The sequence below is a fragment of the Schistocerca gregaria genome, chromosome 6 (genome assembly GCF_023897955.1).
Source record: "Schistocerca gregaria isolate iqSchGreg1 chromosome 6, iqSchGreg1.2, whole genome shotgun sequence".
Lineage (NCBI taxonomy): Eukaryota > Metazoa > Arthropoda > Insecta > Orthoptera > Acrididae > Schistocerca > Schistocerca gregaria.
The window spans coordinates 114,112,744-114,131,050 of record NC_064925.1 but is presented as its reverse complement, the minus strand read 5'-3'; the positions used below and the strand labels follow the sequence as shown (position 1 = coordinate 114,131,050).

At 44.5% G+C, this 18,307-nt stretch overlaps 1 protein-coding gene across 1 annotated transcript in view; it reads left to right on the top strand.

Annotated features, from left to right (window-relative positions):
* The first annotated feature begins 4,146 nt into the window (after positions 1–4,146).
* LOC126278743 (basement membrane-specific heparan sulfate proteoglycan core protein-like) overlaps positions 4,147–18,307 on the top strand; it is a 1,101,563-nt gene continuing 1,087,402 nt past the window's right edge. Inside the window, exons 1-2 of the mRNA XM_049979020.1 lie at positions 4,147–4,162; positions 4,239–4,525. Coding sequence (XP_049834977.1) covers positions 4,147–4,162; positions 4,239–4,525 — 303 coding nt within the window. The remainder of the gene's footprint in view (positions 4,163–4,238; positions 4,526–18,307) is intronic.

The window sequence follows — 18,307 nt, the reverse complement described above, 5'->3', positions numbered from 1 at the left end:
GCAGCCTTACATAATAATGACACTGGGTTCCATACGCAAGAGCCTTCAAATGCCCTACAAAGTTTAGGGGTTTAGGTCCGGAGAGCGTGGATGCTATGTAATTGGTCCATCTCTACCTATCCACCCGTCACCGAATCTTTTGCATAGAAGCCATTGGTCTTTAAAATGCAGAGGTGCTCCATTGTGCGTGAAATACACGTTTTGTCTGACGCCTATAGACACATCTGCTAACAAATCAGGTAAAACATTCTCTACGAAATTGTAATACCTTTGTAGAATGAAGGCTTTCACGACCGGGTGACATGGCTGTTGATATACTTTCCGGGATGTGAGGTCGTGGTCCAAGAACTTTTTCTGCTCCTTACGTTTCGTCCAGGACTGCGCTGGACTTCCTCAGAGGCGCTGCTCCGCCGAGTCCGTTGAGCCTGGGTAGAAGGAAGTGAGGCCACGACACAATGAACAACAGAAAATCTTTGTTGATGACTTGTTTCAAAAGTTACATCAGGATTGAGTTCTATCCATACGCGCCGTTTGAGAAAATTTACACTCTTATATCACTGAAGCGACACCTGAACGCCACCGTTGCACTAAAATTGGGGTTTGGCACTCTGTTGAATGAACCATTTGCAGACGAGTATCCGTGCAGGAAAATCAGCTGCTGATAGTGTCTGCATACGCCGTAAATGGTGTGAATACAGCTGGTCCTCGTGTATTACTCGACAGACAGTCACGTGATTAAAATTCACGTGTCGGAGCTACATGTACTGACTGTCGGGTCATCGTCAACTGCATGAAGAACTACCGCCTCCCATTGCGGTGTCATCGTCCTTCTAGGCCTCGCCCCGTCGCGCGTATCAGACTTAAATGCCCTATATTCCCCATATTCAAACATTTCCCTGTCTGGGCACCTTCGTGCTGGAAGTTTCTCATGGTACAAATGTTGAGCGCGAGCGCCATTGCCGTCGGCAAATGCTTATTTTTAGGATTTCCGGAAGGCTTTTGACACTGTACTACACAATCAGCTTGAAGTGAAATTGTGTGCTTGTGGAATATCGTCTTAGTTATGTCACTGGCATTCCCCAAGGTAGTGTTGTAGGCCCGTTGCTGTTCCATACCTATATAAACGATTTGGGAGACGTAGCCCTCTAGTTGTTTCCGGTCAGTACGTTTATCGACTAATAACTGGGTTCCAGAGTCAAGCGCCTAGAACCGCTCGGCCACAACGGCCGGCAACAAACTGCAAAACGATTTAGAAAAGGTATCTGTATGGTGTGAAAATTGGCAGTTGACCTTAAATAACGAAAAGTGTGAAGTCACATACATGAGTGCTAAAAGGAATGCGTTAAACTTGGGTTACACGATAAATTAGTCAAATCTACCGGACGTAAATGCAATTAAACGCCTAGGAATTACAATTACGAACAACTTAAATTGAAAGGAACGCCTAGAAAATGTTGTGGGGTAGGCTAACCACAGACTGCGGTTTAGAATACTGCTGCGCGGGGTGGGATCTTTACCAGGAAGGATTGATGGAGTACATCGGAAAAGTTCAAAGAAGGGCAGCACATTTTGTATTACCGCGAAATAAGGGAGAGAGTGTCACTGAAATGATACAAGGTTTGGGGTGGACATCAGTGAAACAAAAGAGTTTTTCATTACGTCGAAATCTTCTCACGGAATTCCAATTATAAACTTTCTCCTCCGAATGCTAAAATATTTTGACACTGAGCTACATAGAGAGAAACGATCACCATGATAAAAGAAATCAGAGCTCATATGGAAAGATACAGGGGTTCGTTCTTTTCGCGCGATATACGAGATTGGATCAACAGAGAATTGCGAAGGTGGTTCGATGAAGTAGACGAATCCATACAAGAAATGAGCATGCACCATTTCTGCATCTATGTACATTGCCGTTGCACGAGTCATTTCTGTGATTAGCTCTCCGTAGTAACCCATGTGCTTGCAACTGTCCTACTGATCGCTGGAATGCTTGATGTTACCTGTAAAGCCGGCTGGTGTGACCGAGCGGTTGTAGGCGCTTCAGTCTGGAACCGCGTGACCGGTACGGTCGCAGGTTCGAATCCAGTCTCGGGCATGAATGTGTGTGTTGTCCTTAGGTTAGTTAGTTTTAAGTAGTTCTAAGTTCTAGGGGACTGATGACCTCAGAAGTTAAGGCCCATATTGCTCAGATATATTTGAACTATTTGTTACCTGTAAACAAGCAATGACGCACATCGCATGGCAACAGGGTCGTGTAAAACAAATCGCTAGCGGCACGCGATGTAACCAGACGTCACTAAGAGTGCATGTTCCCCATGACTCTGTTGTTGTGTTTTCGATGATTAATAAGTTGGAGAAAATGAGTCGTAACTGGGAAAAGCTGCGTTTCCACACCCATGTTCATATAACGTAAGTTCTTCGTCTACTTGTGAGAAATGTGTTCTACATCTTGAGCCGTACATTTTTATTACACCCTTTATGTTTATCTGTGTAAAGTCGTATTCGAAGTGCAAGTGAAACAATTAGAGACCTTCAGATAGACGTGCACAGAGGACTATAACCGCACGGCCACCCCGGCCGGCACCTACCTATCACTCTTTAACATTTTCAGTCTTGTGGCGCCACATGTTAAGTATAAGCTTCTCTTAAATTTTACTTCTCATTTTTTAATTACTTTTCTATGTGAATTACTGTATTCCAAAGGGTCATATTGCAACCGGCATTGACGATTAATTTTCCAAGCGCGATCTATGGAACGCAATAAATATTTTATTCCCAGTTCAGCCAATTAGACACTTTCTAAGGCCTTTCGTTGTGTGAATCCTCCCATAACAACATGTGTCGGCAAAAAAATTAATTTTTCTTTGACCAACAGCTTACAAGGGGTGACCATACACTAAGCAAACTGAATCCACATTTAGCTTCCTTAGTGGTTCAATTTTAGAAAATCATATCTCAGCAAGTGCATATGCCTCAAAAGAATATTTATTCGAAATTTCACATTTCTGCGAGCAAAGATTTAGGATTTGGGCTACTTTACCACCACTATTACTCTATTAATACCGACTTCAGTCCGTAATGGTTTTCCCATTCCTGAACTGCATACTAATCATGATACCAAAATCATTTTTTCACACAGGTACTGCTTTAAATTATAATTAATTCTATCTAATTTCATGCAACTAGGATCAGTGGTGTTATTTGGAAGTTGATTTGGCAAAACACCTTAAACTGGACATTCCTCTTTAAATGTATAAAAATCATGTTTCCGTGCACACTTATGTTACATAAAGTATATGGCCGACAAATTTTATGTTTCTAGAAAAACTTTTTGGGCTTGACGTCGTTTCTTACATTTACCCCGTCGCACCCTGCGAAATTATAGTAATTATTTAAATTACTTACAGGCTGAATTTTACTGAAGTCTCTCTCATTAGGAGCCTTTGACTAATAATAAACAATCCCAATTCATTGCACGTTTCTAGGATCACAGCTTATGCTGGTTGATAATATATCCCAGTGGGTCCCAACAGGTGGTCTGCATGCTGTTAGAATAAAAAATATGTTAAATATATTTCGTATGATAACAGATTTTTTATTTTGGCCACTTTTGATCGAGTACTCTGTTCTAGCTGTATTTTTTTAAATAAATAATACCTTGTATGGTATTACTGTTTTCTTATTTTTCGCATATGTCTACTCAATGCAATCTCAAATGTAGTACACATGAAAGACCTATACACAGAATTTTAATTTTTTCCTGTCATTTTGAGTTCATACTCAATTTTTATTTTACTAAGGAGTTTGTTATACGAAACACCCAGATTTTAAGACAAAGATTTTGAGCAATAATCAAAAATTTAACAATAACAATGATGGCTAAATTGAAAAAGTTTCATGCTCAATACTTTTTCAGTAATGAATATGTCAGTGTTTTTTCTAAGTACCAGAAACGGAAAACATATGACAAGGTACCAATCATACTCGATGAGGGGGCCTTCGAGATATATCCGATCATTCTGACCCCACAATCTTTCTTTCCAACTCCTGGTGGAAAAACTTTTAAGAACCATGTCTTTCCGGGAGCCTGCATCACACAAAGTGAGTTTCCAAATATCCTGTTTATAGGAACATCGATTCGGGATGCACGTACTTTTGTGTCAGTCAGTCAGTTTCTCCAATTGCGTATATGCACGTTGCTTGAGCTGACAGAGGACACTGCTTTTTTGCTGCAGGTGTCTCATCGCTGAGCAGCTCAGAGCGGAATGCGAGCATTGTGCTGGCGTCGCACGAGGAGGCGCTGCCGCTGACGGGGCTGCTGCCGCCGCTGGTGGGCCCTACCGACGCAGACGACGACGACCTGAGCGACGTGGAGCTGGACGTGGGCGAGGAGGAGGCGGCGCCGACGCCGCCCCCGCTGCCCGAGCCGTACTTTGACGCGCTGACGCCGCGACACGTCACCGCGCTGCTGGGGCGCTCCGCAAGGCTCACATGCCGCGTCTTCAATCTGGCTAACAGGACGGTGAGTAGCGTTCGCTTTTGTGTGTGTGTGTAGGCAACGCGGTTCCCGTGAGATCAGCGAAGTTAAGCGCTGTCGGACGTGGTCAGCATTTGGGTGACCATCCAGGCCGCCACGCGCTGTTGCCATTTTTCGGGGTGCACTCCGCCTCCTGACGCCAATTGAGGAGCTACTCGACCTAACAGAATACCATCATAACGACCGGTAGAGCGGTGTGCTTACCCCACGCCCCTCCAAACCGCATCCTCCACTGAGGATGACACGACGGTCGAATGGTCCCGGTAGGCCACTCGTGGCCTGAAGACGGAGTGCGGAGTGTGTGTGTGTGTGATCTGGTTTTATGACTAAGGGAGCTCACGGTGCATGTATTTTCTGAAAATGTGCGCTAGTTACGCTTCTGGGATTGCAGAACCGACATACACTCCTGGAAATTGAAATAAGAACACCGTGAATTCATTGTCCCAGGAAGGGGAAACTTTATTGACACATTCCTGGGGTCAGATACATCACATGATCACACTGACAGAACTACAGGCACATAGACACAGGCAACAGAGCATGCACAGTGTCGGCACTAGTACAGTGTATATCCACATTTCGCAGCAATGCAGGCTGCTGTTCTCCCATGGAGACGATCGTAGAGATGCTGAATGTAGTCCTGTGGAACGGCTTGTCATGCCATTTCCACCTGGCGCCTCAATTGGACCAGCGTTCGTGCTAGACCTGCAGACCGCGTGAGACGACGCTTCATCCAGTCCCAAACATGCTCAATGGGGGACAGATCCGGAGATCTTGCTGGCCAGGGTAGTTGACTTAAACATTCTAGAGCACGTTGGGTGGCACGGGATACATGCGGACGTGCATTGTCCTGTTGGAACAGCAAGTTCCCTTGCCGGTCTAGGAATGGTAGAAAATGGGTTCGATGACGGTTTGGATGTACCGTGCACTATTCATTGTCCCCTCGACGATCACCAGAGGTGTATGGCCAGTGTAGGAGATCGCTCCCCACACAATGATGCCGGATGTTGGCCCTGTGTGCCTCGGTCGTATGCAGTCCTGATTGTGGAGCTCACCTGCACGGCGCCAAACACGCATACGACCATCATTGGCACCAAGGCAGAAGCGACTCTCATCGCTGAAGACGACACGTCTCCATTCGTCCCTCCATTCATGCCTGTCGCGACACCACTGGAGGCGGGCTGCACGATGTTGGGGCGTGAGCGGAAGACGGCCTAACGGTGTGCGGGACCGTAGCCCAGCTTCATGGAGACGTTTGCGAATCGTCCTCGCCGATACCCCAGGAGCAACAGTGTCCCTAATTTGCTGGGAAGTGGCGGTGCGGTCCCCTACGGCACTGCGTAGGATCCTACGGTCTTGGCGTGCATCTGTGCGTCACTGCGGTCCGCTCCCAGGTCGACGGGCACGTGCACCTTCCGCCGACCACTGGTGACAACATCGATGTACTGTGGAGACCTCACGCCCCACATGTTGAGCAATTCGGCGGTACGTCCACCCGGCCTCTCGCATGCCCACTATACGCCCTCGCTCAAAGTCCGTCAACTGCACATACGGTTCACGTCCAGGCTGTCTCGGCATGCTACCAGTGTTAAAGACTGCGATGGAGCTCCGTATGCCACGGCAAACTGGCTGACACTGACGGCGGCGGTGCACAAATGCTGCGCAGCTAGCGCCATTCGACGGCCAACACCGCGGTTCCTGGTGTGTCTGCTGTGCCGTGCGTGTGATCATTGCCCTGTACAGCCCTCTCGCAGTGTCCGGAGCAAGTATGGTGGGTCTGACACACCGGTGTCAATGTGCTCTTTTTTCCATTTCCACCAGTGTATTTACACCCGAGAGACACTGAGGCGTGACAGCAACAGCGTATACTCCAATACTGCTACAAATGCAGCACTTTACCCGTCACTGAATGAAGTAGTCATTTATAAAAAGGAATAGGAACAGAACGTATAGTGCTCTGCTGCTCACAATACATGCCCTGATGTGTCACCGGTGGCGTCGCTATTTTCGTCGTTTCCTGTTTCATTTCCGCGTGGTGATTCCGAGTCTTGTCACAACCTATTCCGGTCGGTTTTATTAGATTGACAGTTTTTCTATCCTTCAACATATGTCACCTCCACACTTTCCTGGCGTCATACGTGGCCTTTCCACTCCACTTTACACTGTGGTGCATAGTCGCAATCTAAAGTACTTTAGAAAGAGGTCGGCAGGTACTACAACACACAGAGACGGACACAAACTATTACTAATTTCTTTAAACTTGAGCATCGTAAATATTTAACTTTAGGAAGAAATAGTGACCACAGAGATGTTTTTAATGCTTTCGCTATAGATTAAAACATTTAAAACCTCGTTAATGCAGAGATATAGTATCACATCAGAGTACAATTATCTATAACTTCATATGAAGGGCTTATTTCAATAGTGGTACAACGTCCATTACCCCCAATTTTCTCTCTATAATGCTTCTGAAATTAATGAGCTAAAGAAACAGAAAGAAATGTTCATCTCTAGCAAGAAAAAATATGCTTGAATGTTTCTGGTATCTCAACTGCAGATTCTTCAGCGCTCATTTAACTTTAGGACTCTGTATCTCAATATGAACAAAAATGGACATCTACCACTATTGAAAGAAGCCCTTCATATGAAGTACAGCATAGCTGTTCGACTAGCACGTAGCTGGATCTGCGCTATGAAGATGCTGTCGTTGTTGGCGGTTGTTGTAAGTGGCAATTGATTACACAGAGACTGGCTGTTACCGAATGGGGTGTGCGGAACTACTCTCGCACATACATTTCTTTCCCGTTACGGCAAGTGTACGCCGACGTCCCCGATTTGTTGCTGTGACTGACAGCGACTGTCTTTATTTGTCGTGCAGTCGTCAGGTACCAAAATTTGCGTTAGATCTCATTCTGCGTACACCATGAGCATATACTCTGACGGAAAAAGAAATCGCAACATCAAACGAAATGCGTTTCTCTAGGTTAAATATTTAACTGACTAATATTGTGAGATCATGCAGCTTCAACACGATGCCACAGTTGAGCACGAGGCCGACCGGTGTGGCCGTGCGTTTCTAGGCGTTCCCGTCTGGAACCGCGTGACCGCTACGGTCCCAGGTTCGAATCCTGCCTCGGGCATGGATGTGTGTGACGTCCTTAGATTAGTTAGGTTTAAGTAGTTCTAAGTTCTAGGGGCCTGATGACCTCAGAAGTTAAGTCGCATCGTGCTCAGAGCCATTTTTTTTAAGTTCATCAAGAGAAGTGGCTGGCGTATTGTGACGAACGAGTTGCTCAGCCACCATTGACCAGACGTTTTCAGTTGGTGAGAGATCTGGAGAATGTGCTCGCCAGGGCACCAATCGAATATTTTCTGTATCCAGAAATGCCCGTACATGAACTGCAACATGCGGTCGTGCAATATCCTGCTGAAATGTAGGGTTTCGCAGGGATCGAATGAGGGGTAGAGCCACGGTTCGTAACACATCTGTAATGTAACGCTCACTGTTCAAAGAGCTGTCATTGCGAACAAGAGGTAATCGAGACGTGTAACCAGTGGCACCCCATACCATCACGCCGGGAGATACGCCATTATGGTGATGACGAATACACGCTTCCAATGTCCGTTCACCGTGATGTCGCCAAACACGGATACGACGAGCCTGACGCTGTAAACAGAACCTGGATTCATCAGAAAAAATTACTTTTTGCTAGTCGTGCACCCAGGTTCGTCGTTGAGTACACCATCGCAGACACTCCTGTCTGTGATGCAGCGTCAATGGTAACCGCAGCCATGGTCTCCGAGCTGGTAGTCCATGCTGCTGCAAACGTTGATGAACTGTTAGTGCCGATGGTTGTAGTCTTGCAAACGTCCCCGTCTCTTGACTCAGGGATCGAGACGTGGCTGCACGATCCGTTACAGCCATGCGGGTAAGATGCCTGTCATTTCGACTGCTAGTGATACGAGGCCGTTGGGATCCAGCACAGCGTTCCGCATTACCCTCCTGAACCAACCGATTCCATATTCTGGTAACAGTCACTGGATTTTGACCAACGCGAGCAGCAGTGACCCAATACGATAATGCGCAATCGCGATAGGTTACACTCCGACCTGTGTCAAAGTCGGAAACGTGATGGTACGCATTTCTCCTCCTTACACGAGGCATCACAACAACGTTTCAACAGGCAACGCCGGTCAAATTCTGTTTGTGTATGAGAAATCGTTTGGAAACTTTCCTCATGTCAGCACGTGGTAGGTGTCGCCACACGCTCCAATCTTGTGTGAATGCTCGGAAAAGCTAATCATTTGCATATCACAGTATTTTCTTCCTGTCGGTTAAATTCGCGTCTGTTGCACGTCATCTTCGTGGTGTAGCAATTTTAATGGCCAGTAGTATACAAATTTGTACTCAGGGTGCTTGAAATAACTACGAGAGCGCTCCTGCTGCCATACGAAATCCCACCCCAGACCATAACCCCAGGTAAACGTCCAGTGTCTAGCAAGCAGACATATTGGTTGCAGGCCCTCAACTAACCTGCTTGTAAGCAACACACAATCCTCAGTGGCACCGAGGCACGACCAGATTTCATCACAAATACAACACTGTCTCCTTTAAGAGGCTCACAATTGACACACTGAAGTGGAAAATGGTAGTGGTTTTCAATCAGCGGAACGCACGCCAAACTGCATCTGGCTCGGAACGGTACGAGCAGTAACCGATTTGTAATACACTCCTGCAAATGGAAAAAAGAACACATTGACACCGGTGTGTAAGACCCACCACACTTGCTCCGGACACTGCGAGAGGGCTGTACAAGCAATGATCACACGCACGGCACAGCGGACACACCAGGAACCGCGGTGTTGGCCGTTGAATGGCGCTAGCTGCGCAGCATTTGTGCACCGCCCCCGTCAGTGTCAGCCAGTTTGCCGTGGCATACGGAGTTCCATCGCAGTCTTTAACACTGATACATGCCGCGACAGCGTGGACGTGAACCGTACATTCAGTTGGCGAACTTTGAACGAGGGCGTATAGTGGGCATGCGGGAGGCCGGGTGGACGTACCGCCGAATTGCTCAACACGTAGGGCGTGAGGTCTCCACAGTACATCGATGTTGTCGCCAGTGGTCAGCGGAAGGTACACGTGCCCATCGACCTGGGACCGGATCGCAGCGACGCACGGATGCACGCCAAGACCGTAGGATCCTACGCACTGCCGTAGGGGACCGCACCGCCACTTCCCAGCAAATTAGGGACACTGTTGCTCCTGGGGGATCGGCGAGGACCATTCGCAACCGTCTCCATGAAGCTGGGCTACGGTCCCGCACACCGTTAGGCCGTCTTCCACTCACTCCCCAACATCGTGCAGCCCGCCTCCAGTGGTGTCGCGACAGGCGTGAATGGAGGGACGAATGGAGACGTGTTGTCTTCAGCGATGAGAGTCGCTTCTGCCTTGGTGCCAATGATGGTCGTATGCGTGTTTGGCGCCGTGCAGGTGATCGCCACAATCCGGACTGCATACGACCGAGGCAGACAGGGCCAACACCCGGCATCATGGTGTAGGGAGCGATCTCCTACACTGGCCGTACACCTCTGGTGATCGTCGAGGGGACACGGAATAGTGCACGGTACATCCAAACCATCATCGAACCCATCGTTCTACCATTCCTAGACCGGCAAGGGAACTTGGTGTTCCAATAGGACAATGCACGTCCGCATGTATCCCGTGCCACCCAACGTGCTCTAGAAGGTGTAAGGCAACTACCCTGGCCAGCAAGATCTCCGGATCTGTCCCCCATTGAGCATGTTTGGGACTGGATGAAGCGTCGTCTCACGCGGTCTGCACGTCCAGCACGAACGCTGGTCCAACTGAGGCGCCAGGTGGAAATGGCATGGCAAGCCGTTCCACAGGACTACATCCAGCATCTCTATGATCGTCTCCATGTGAGAAAGCAGCCTGCATTACTGCGAAAGGTGGATATACACTGTACTAGTGCCGACATTGTGCATCCTCTGTTGCCTGTGTCTATTTGCCTGTGGTTCTGTCAGTGTGATCATGTGATGTATCTGACCCCAGGAATGTGTCAATAAAGTTTCCCCTTCCTGGGACAATGAATTCACGGTGTTCTTATTTCAATTTCCAGGAGTGTAGTTCTTTGTGTGACAGTCGTGCCAAGTGCTGCTCTTATTGCAGCTACAAATGCAGAACAATGCGCCAGAGCATACGCCGAACACTATGGTCTTCGATCTCAGTGGTGCCAAGTGTGCGTCGGGATACTGGTCTTGTTGCGACCGCACAGAATCGTGACCACCATTGCCTTCAATTATGCACAGTGGCTACATCGTTGCCCAGTCTTGTGCAGTGTCGCAGAAGGAACATCCAGGTTCTCATGGCATTATTACACGACCTCGTTCTAAAGCAGTGTTACATTGAAGACATTCGTGCCTAAAATCAACTCACATCGTCCAATCTCAAAGGAAACATACGCTCATAACCGTTACAGCGGATATTTAAAGCAAGCTTGATATGCATATTCTTAGTGGTGCCACTAATATCACTCTTACGCGATTGGCGTGAAATTTGAACATAGATAATATTTCAGATGTAGGAAAACGCCTTGCACCTTTCGTTTATGTCACACAATTTCTTTTTGGTGTTGCGCTTCTCTTTCCGGTAATGTACTTGCCTCACAATAGAGCGAGTTTGGGTTTAAATATGTTGTGGTTCATCTACATCACTTTTCTGCGTCTCTCCGTACCGCAACAATTATGTGACCTCGTGGATTCCGCCCGGCATCTGTTTTGTCTAATATTGTGACTGCCAGAGCCACACATATCATTACAAACTTCAACGTAGATAGAAAACTTTGCATCACCTAGATGGTTAGAATACCTTTTCCTACAATTCGTTAATTTATGGCATTCCTACACTGTTTCAGAGTGAGAATGTTTCACTTAATGTATGTAAATCTAAAAACATGCTTGAAGTTTCATTTGGATACGTGTTTGTATTTTGAGTGGCATGATCATGTTGGTGACTTCTTGTAGAAACTATGACATGAGAATGGAAAGATCTAGAAAAAAGATCACTCAGTCTTGTGGGGCCAAGCTGCTTGAACACGTTGTGAAATTAAGACCTGATTCGCCAGAGTAGTGTTACTTCGGAAGTTTTCCGGGAGGCTATGTGACATACGACTCAGCTCGCCTTGCTGTGTGATACATGAGAATAGGTCTGTTGATTTCATAGACAGCAGCTAAGCAACACACAGCTGGAAAGTCATGAACCTCTACAAACCTACGGTGACTAGCATCATAATGCATACATCCACTTGAAAGACGAATCCTGAGCACGAATTAAAGACAACTCTCGTTTGCCGAATCTTCTGTCTTGGCAGCTGAGCGAGAAATGCACTGTGCACATTGAGTAGAAAAAAATTATGGAATAAGACAACTGTGCATGAAATATGATTTTAATCACAATATTATGAAAAAAGTGGAACAGCAGGCGAAATGACGCACCACTAGCCAACCAGGGTAGGAATAATTTCCACTCAGAATATTTTATAGCTTTGACGAGATCACATAGAAAATGCCTTTAAATTTTGGTAAGCAACGGCAATAAGACTATTTTGAGAAACTAATTTAGTACAAGCATACGTCATGGAAATCGATAACCAAAACCATCTCGTAGGAAAAAGTGTGTAGTATGATGTACTCGATGATATACCGGGTGATCAAAAAGTCTGTATCAATTTGAAAACAGAATGAATCACGTAATAATGTAGATAGGGAGGTACAAACTGACACACATGCTTGGAATGACAAGGGGGTTTTTTTAGAACCAAAAAAATACAAACTTTAAAAAAATGTCCGACAGATTGCGCTTCATCTGATCAGAATAGCAACAATTACCATAACAAAGTAAGACAAAGCGAAGATGATGTTCTTTACAGGAAATGCTCAATATGTCCACCATGGTTCCTCAACAATAACTGTAGTCGAGGAATAATGATGTGAACAGAACTGTAAAGCGTGTCCGGAGTTATGGTGAGGCACTGGCGTCGGATATTGTCTTTCAGCATCCCTAGAGATGTCGGTCGAACGCGACACACTTGGGACTTCAGGTAACCCCAAAGCCAATAATAGCACAGACTGACGTCTGGGGACTTGGGATGCCAAGCTTGACGAATGTGGCGGCTGAGCACACGATCATCACCAAACGATTGCGCAAGAGATCTTTCACGCGTCTAGCAATACTTTTTCTGTTCTAATAAAACCCCACGTCAGTCCAAGCATGTGTGTCAATTTTTACCTCTCTATCTACATTATTTCATGTTTTATTAAGTTTTCAAATTTATACTGACTTTTGATCACCCTTTCATTAGTATAGTCTGGTGCTTGTTGAAAATGCCTCAACAAATCTGTGAACAGTTTCGACTAATTTCTGCTTGTAATTCTAATTCTTTAGCACCCAAATGAACCAAAACAGAAATCGCACGCTTATCGAGCTTATTTCGACTGTGGTACGTAAATTCAAAAAGTAGGTTATTGATTAATCCGAGTGTTCTATTTTTCTGCACTCACACGATGTACGTACTGAAATATTCCATCCTCATATGGTAGCTGTGAGGGGCCGTCAATAAGAAAAACCTTACTACAAGGTTCAAAATGGTTCAAATGGCTCTGAGCACTATGGGACTTAACATCTGAGTCCGCAGCTCGTGGTCGTGCGGTAGCGTTCTCGCTTCCCGCACCCGGGTTCCCGGGTTCGATTCTCGGCGGGGTCAGAGATTTTCTCTGCCTCGTGATGACTAGGTGTTGTGTGATGTCCTTAGGTTAGTTAGTTTTAAGTAGTTCTAAGTTCTAGGGGACTGATGACCAGAAATGTTAAGTCCCATAGTGCTCCGAACCATTTGAACTTAACATCTGTGGTCATCAGTCCCGCAGAACTACTAAAACCCAACTAACCTAAGGACATCACACACATCCATGCTCGAGGTAATATTCGAACCCATGCGGTTCCAGACTGAAGCGCCTAGAACCGGCCGACTTACTACAAGGATAATCTTATGAACTAGGACACAAATTTACAACAACATGAACAATATTTTGCATAAAGATTCGTAATCACATTCACGAGTTTATGTGTTATCATGTTCCATTATCATGCGTCAAAGCTATAAGCAGCAACACTGCCTTCACTACCCATCACATGGGGCTACATAGTCTGTGTCGTCAGTCATGGCGACATTGTAGTGGGTCAAGTAGCGAACTCGGCGACGTAACAAGATGAAGTGTGCCAGTAAATTCTTGCTCACCTTATCCTGCCGCTAGAGTTCTATGGCCTTGGATCCGTCGTTAGTCCTTCCTAAGCCTGGGACTGGGATAAATTTCCATCACCAGAATGGAGCAGTGATGGGTCAAGAGACAAGGTGCACTGTAGTCGCTTAAGGGCAGACTCTATGCCAGTGACCTAGATTAAGCGCTCATTATGTAAATGATCCCATCAGCTGCGATGTTAAACTCTGATGTCCAGTACTGCTGTTTGAGAGAAGCTGGCTATGTGGTAGCGTCGGCTTGCTTCTCGCAAACATACACAAACACAACACTCCAGTCAAGACACATTAATTACACCCTTATTATCATTTGCATTAAACGATAATAGTTAAAATTCAGAAATCATTCATCTTGAAAGTCAGGAGAAAATTTTTATCAATGAATCAATCATTTCTAGGCAAAGTACCGAGTCACGAGAAATGCTGGATAACTAAGCCACACAACCTCACTTATAGTTTATTCAGACTTTCTCTTCAGGTCAAACACTGACGAAAAATTTATCTTTTCTTCAGGTTGAGCTTACAAATGCTTATGCTTATGGCCGAGGAAGTGTCTGTTCTTTGGAATTTGTTCTTTTGATAGCCAATATTCTTGACTCGGAATTTCTATTAAGACGACTTTTGGTAAAATATTCGAATATTCATTTCCGTGGTATAGTGTCAACTATATTTTTAAATACTAATATATAAGCAAGTAACATTTACAGATTACTTAGAGAACTTGACCTTCAACAATCAGAATGCATTTAATGAATAACGGTATTTGATACTGAATTAGGTTTATTTCACAGCTGGCGTCTCTGTATTTCCCGATTAGGTTATTGATAAATCAGCTGTTGTGTGTCGTAACTATTAAGTAATACTTACTTTTGTGATAGAAAGTCATTGTCACGTTGAAAAACAGACAATATTCAGCTTCAGTTCATGTTGCTTTTCCTTGAGTACAGACTGTGAATATATAACACAAAGCCTCACTTTCACGACAATTAGTGTCTTCCTTTGTTGATAAGAAAAGAAAAGGAAAGTTATATTTGAAAGAGTCAGTTATTGTTTACGTACCATCAAATTCAAATGGCTCTGAGCACAATGGGACTTAACTTCTGAGGTCGTCAGTCCCCTAGAACCTAGAACTACTTAAACCTAACTAACCTAAGGACAACACACACACATCCATGCCCGAGGCACGATTCGAACCTAGGACCGTAGCGGTCGCGCGGTTCCTGACTGTAGCGCCTAGAACCTCTCATCCCCTCTGGCCGGCTTTCGCACCATCAGAAGTTGCTGAACTACAAAGAAAATTAAATGGGAACCTTGTTAGTACTTACAACTAATGAGACATGAAGATCACGGAAAACTCGAAACAGGGGGAATATATCTAAATTCGCATTCAGTGTTTCCGCAGAGTCCCCCAAAGTGCACTCTTACAGCGATTTGTGTTCTTCAGGGGAATTCCATACGATCTCATGTGATGGTGTATTGATGCACTGTCAATTCCAGATCTTTCAAGGAAAATTCCGTGGTTAAAGTCAGCATGACAGTCATGGAACCGTAGAGAACTCCAGAAAAGTGTGACGTATTTAACCTGCGTAGTATGCGTCAATTAGCCTGGAGTGAAGACAATTACAGGCCTGTTCGCGAGTTATGATTTGCATTGTTTATGATAGCCCTTTAAGGCCTTCTATCTGGAGTGACAATCCAAGCTTTTTTCTGGAAGCAGGACCCAGAGTCGGAGGGTAATATAACACCCACTTTGGAGGCCGCCATCTTGGAGGCTACTCGTAATTTTCGAATAGAAAGGGAGCTGTGTGACATATCAGGCAGATACAGAATATGCGAGGAAACTAGTGCTATCTTTCATTTGTGCACAGCGTTATTCAATGTCGAGTTACGACTTCTGTTTTCCGTATTTTAGAACATCTAATCTTGGATGCTACTCGTGTTTTCAAACTGAAAGTTTGTCATGTGACTATCCGACAGGTAGAATATTATACGAGTAAAATAATACTGCTTTTCATTTGAACATTTCTCGAGCTATGAGATGTTTCTTCCTATCTTCTAATACTCAGTTCGAGGTCTAATGGTTAGTGGAGAGGCCTCTACGCTTAGGCATAGCGGGATGGAATCTCCGACGGTTCTAAGATTTTGTTCACTCGGGGATTAGGTGTTTGTTTTACTCTTATCATTTCATCTCACCTTCAGTTACGTGAAAATCGTCGAAAACGCATCAAATAGAAAGACTTGCAGTAGCTGGCCGAAACACCACAAACAGTGTCCCCCGGCCAATAATACCCTTCTGTTATTTCATTTCGTATCTCCTCACTCAAAATTAATGAAACATATAAATGAGATTTATCACTGGAGGGATATTTCCATGTGTTTTCCAAATTATTCCCTTCTAAAATTGGTTGCTCTTTCTCAGAGAATTCATATATCTGATTTTAGAGAAGGTGCACATCAGTAAATTTAGCAATGTTATATCAAGAATAAGAGCTTCCAGTGCTAGGATAAATCATTATGCACTTCCCACAAGTTTCGCTTTTTGGTTCACCAGTACTTCCCAGGTTAAAAATTGAAGAAAATGATAATGTAATTTTTTACAATCAAGTCTACAGGAGTTTCGCTTGCACTGCAGAAGGAGACTAAAATTTAGCTGAAAATTTATAATTTGTTTGTCTTGGGAAAGGGAAAAAAATACGTTAATCCAGTTGCATATCATAGTAGTTGACCTACCCGTTTACATAGCGACTTAAGTATTAACCAATACAATTAAAGAAAGATGTGAGTTCCATATTGGAAAGACTAGAACAACTTGTTAAATCTGCCGGCGGTATCCGCGTGTGTAAGGTAATAAAAATATAATCGGCAATGTTATTCAGACTATGAGCAACTATTACTATGTGCTTTAGCGGTCGAGAGGTGTATCCGCTTGAATCGGGAACAAGACGAGCAGCGCGTGAGTCATACATTTATACACAGATTATGTTTACGCCTCTGTCGTCTTGAGTAATGCTTTGTACTGCTTACGAGCAACAGTGGCCTGGTGCAGCATAGTGAACCGTACAGTTGACGTATTACCATACATAACGATGGAACTGCAGTCGGAATAGATAGACCCCTTTCATTACGAAAACCACGCACACGTAATTGCGCCGCGCTTCTCGCTTCCTCCGTAATTACTCGTCATCTTGTTACGGCATACTGACGCTTTGTTCATTGTACCGTTCTACGTTAATCCTACAACTGTTGGCATCACTGCTTATATAGACACCTGCGCAGCCGCTGAGCTGCTCTTACACCACATTTTTGATGGTAGTATTTTCCAGCTTCTGAAGTTTGTTCTCACGATTATTAGGTAGCTACATACGAAAATGAGGACATAATGAGCAGTTTGATGTAGGACATTACATTTTCTGTCTTCTAGAAAGGTAGAACTGTCCGCTGTGAATAGTGTCTGCATGTGTGCGAATATTGAAAAGGAGTAGACAAAAATAAAGTAAACACGAAGGTAATAGCGTACAAGACAGAAAGAAGGACATGGCCCGAGCAGAACAGATAATGAGATGTTAGCACCTCTTGTACAACCAGAATGAATTATTCGACAAAAATACGTGCAAGTATTGTAAATAACTAACAGTCACATAGTTGAAAAAAGGACAGACCATTAAATTGTGGTTTTTCGTCTTATTAACACTTCAGTTATTATTTGAGTAGAGTTAACGAACCCATTCCAGCATAAAATTAGATGTATTTGTAGACGGGACACTTTGATGTGGACACTTCGATGATCGAATATCACGCGTAATGAAAGAAGAGAAGTTATGCATATGACTTTAGCGGAAGCTGCCATCAAGCAAAGGGAATCATTACCCATAAAAAGAGACTGAGGGATGGGCCCTTTTGGAAAGTCATATACGTAGAAATGTCTGTGGCAAAAGATATCATTGCGTCATGTGCAAATTTTGTATCAGATAATAAGTTTCTCTCTGTAAATGACAAAAAAATAATGGAAAGAATACCTCTTTAAATGGGCAAATTTAAGAAAAGCTACTTCTTCTGCGGAGTTGTGAACAAAGCTTATTTAGCTATTTTCCAGAGAGTTAAAGAAACGAGTTATGTATTCAAATATAACATTATCTTTTATCACGTAGTTCTATTTAAACAAGCTGTGTGCAAATCATTCTAAATTAAATTCATTTCAGTTTCAGTTCTGGAACTAGCAACATTTAAAGTTTTAGGCGCGGAAGTAACAGGTTGTACGTAAGTGGTTGCCATCAGATGGAAGTCCTCGAGGCGGTGTATTCATTTAAGTGAGCGTTCAAACGAGTGCCATTTCTCCTAAATGCCCTTTCAGAAGCCCATTCTCTATGCTCCTGCAGAACTAATGCTCCTACGTCTCCCTTAAATATTTTAATCTTCTATAGGTTCCTCCTGT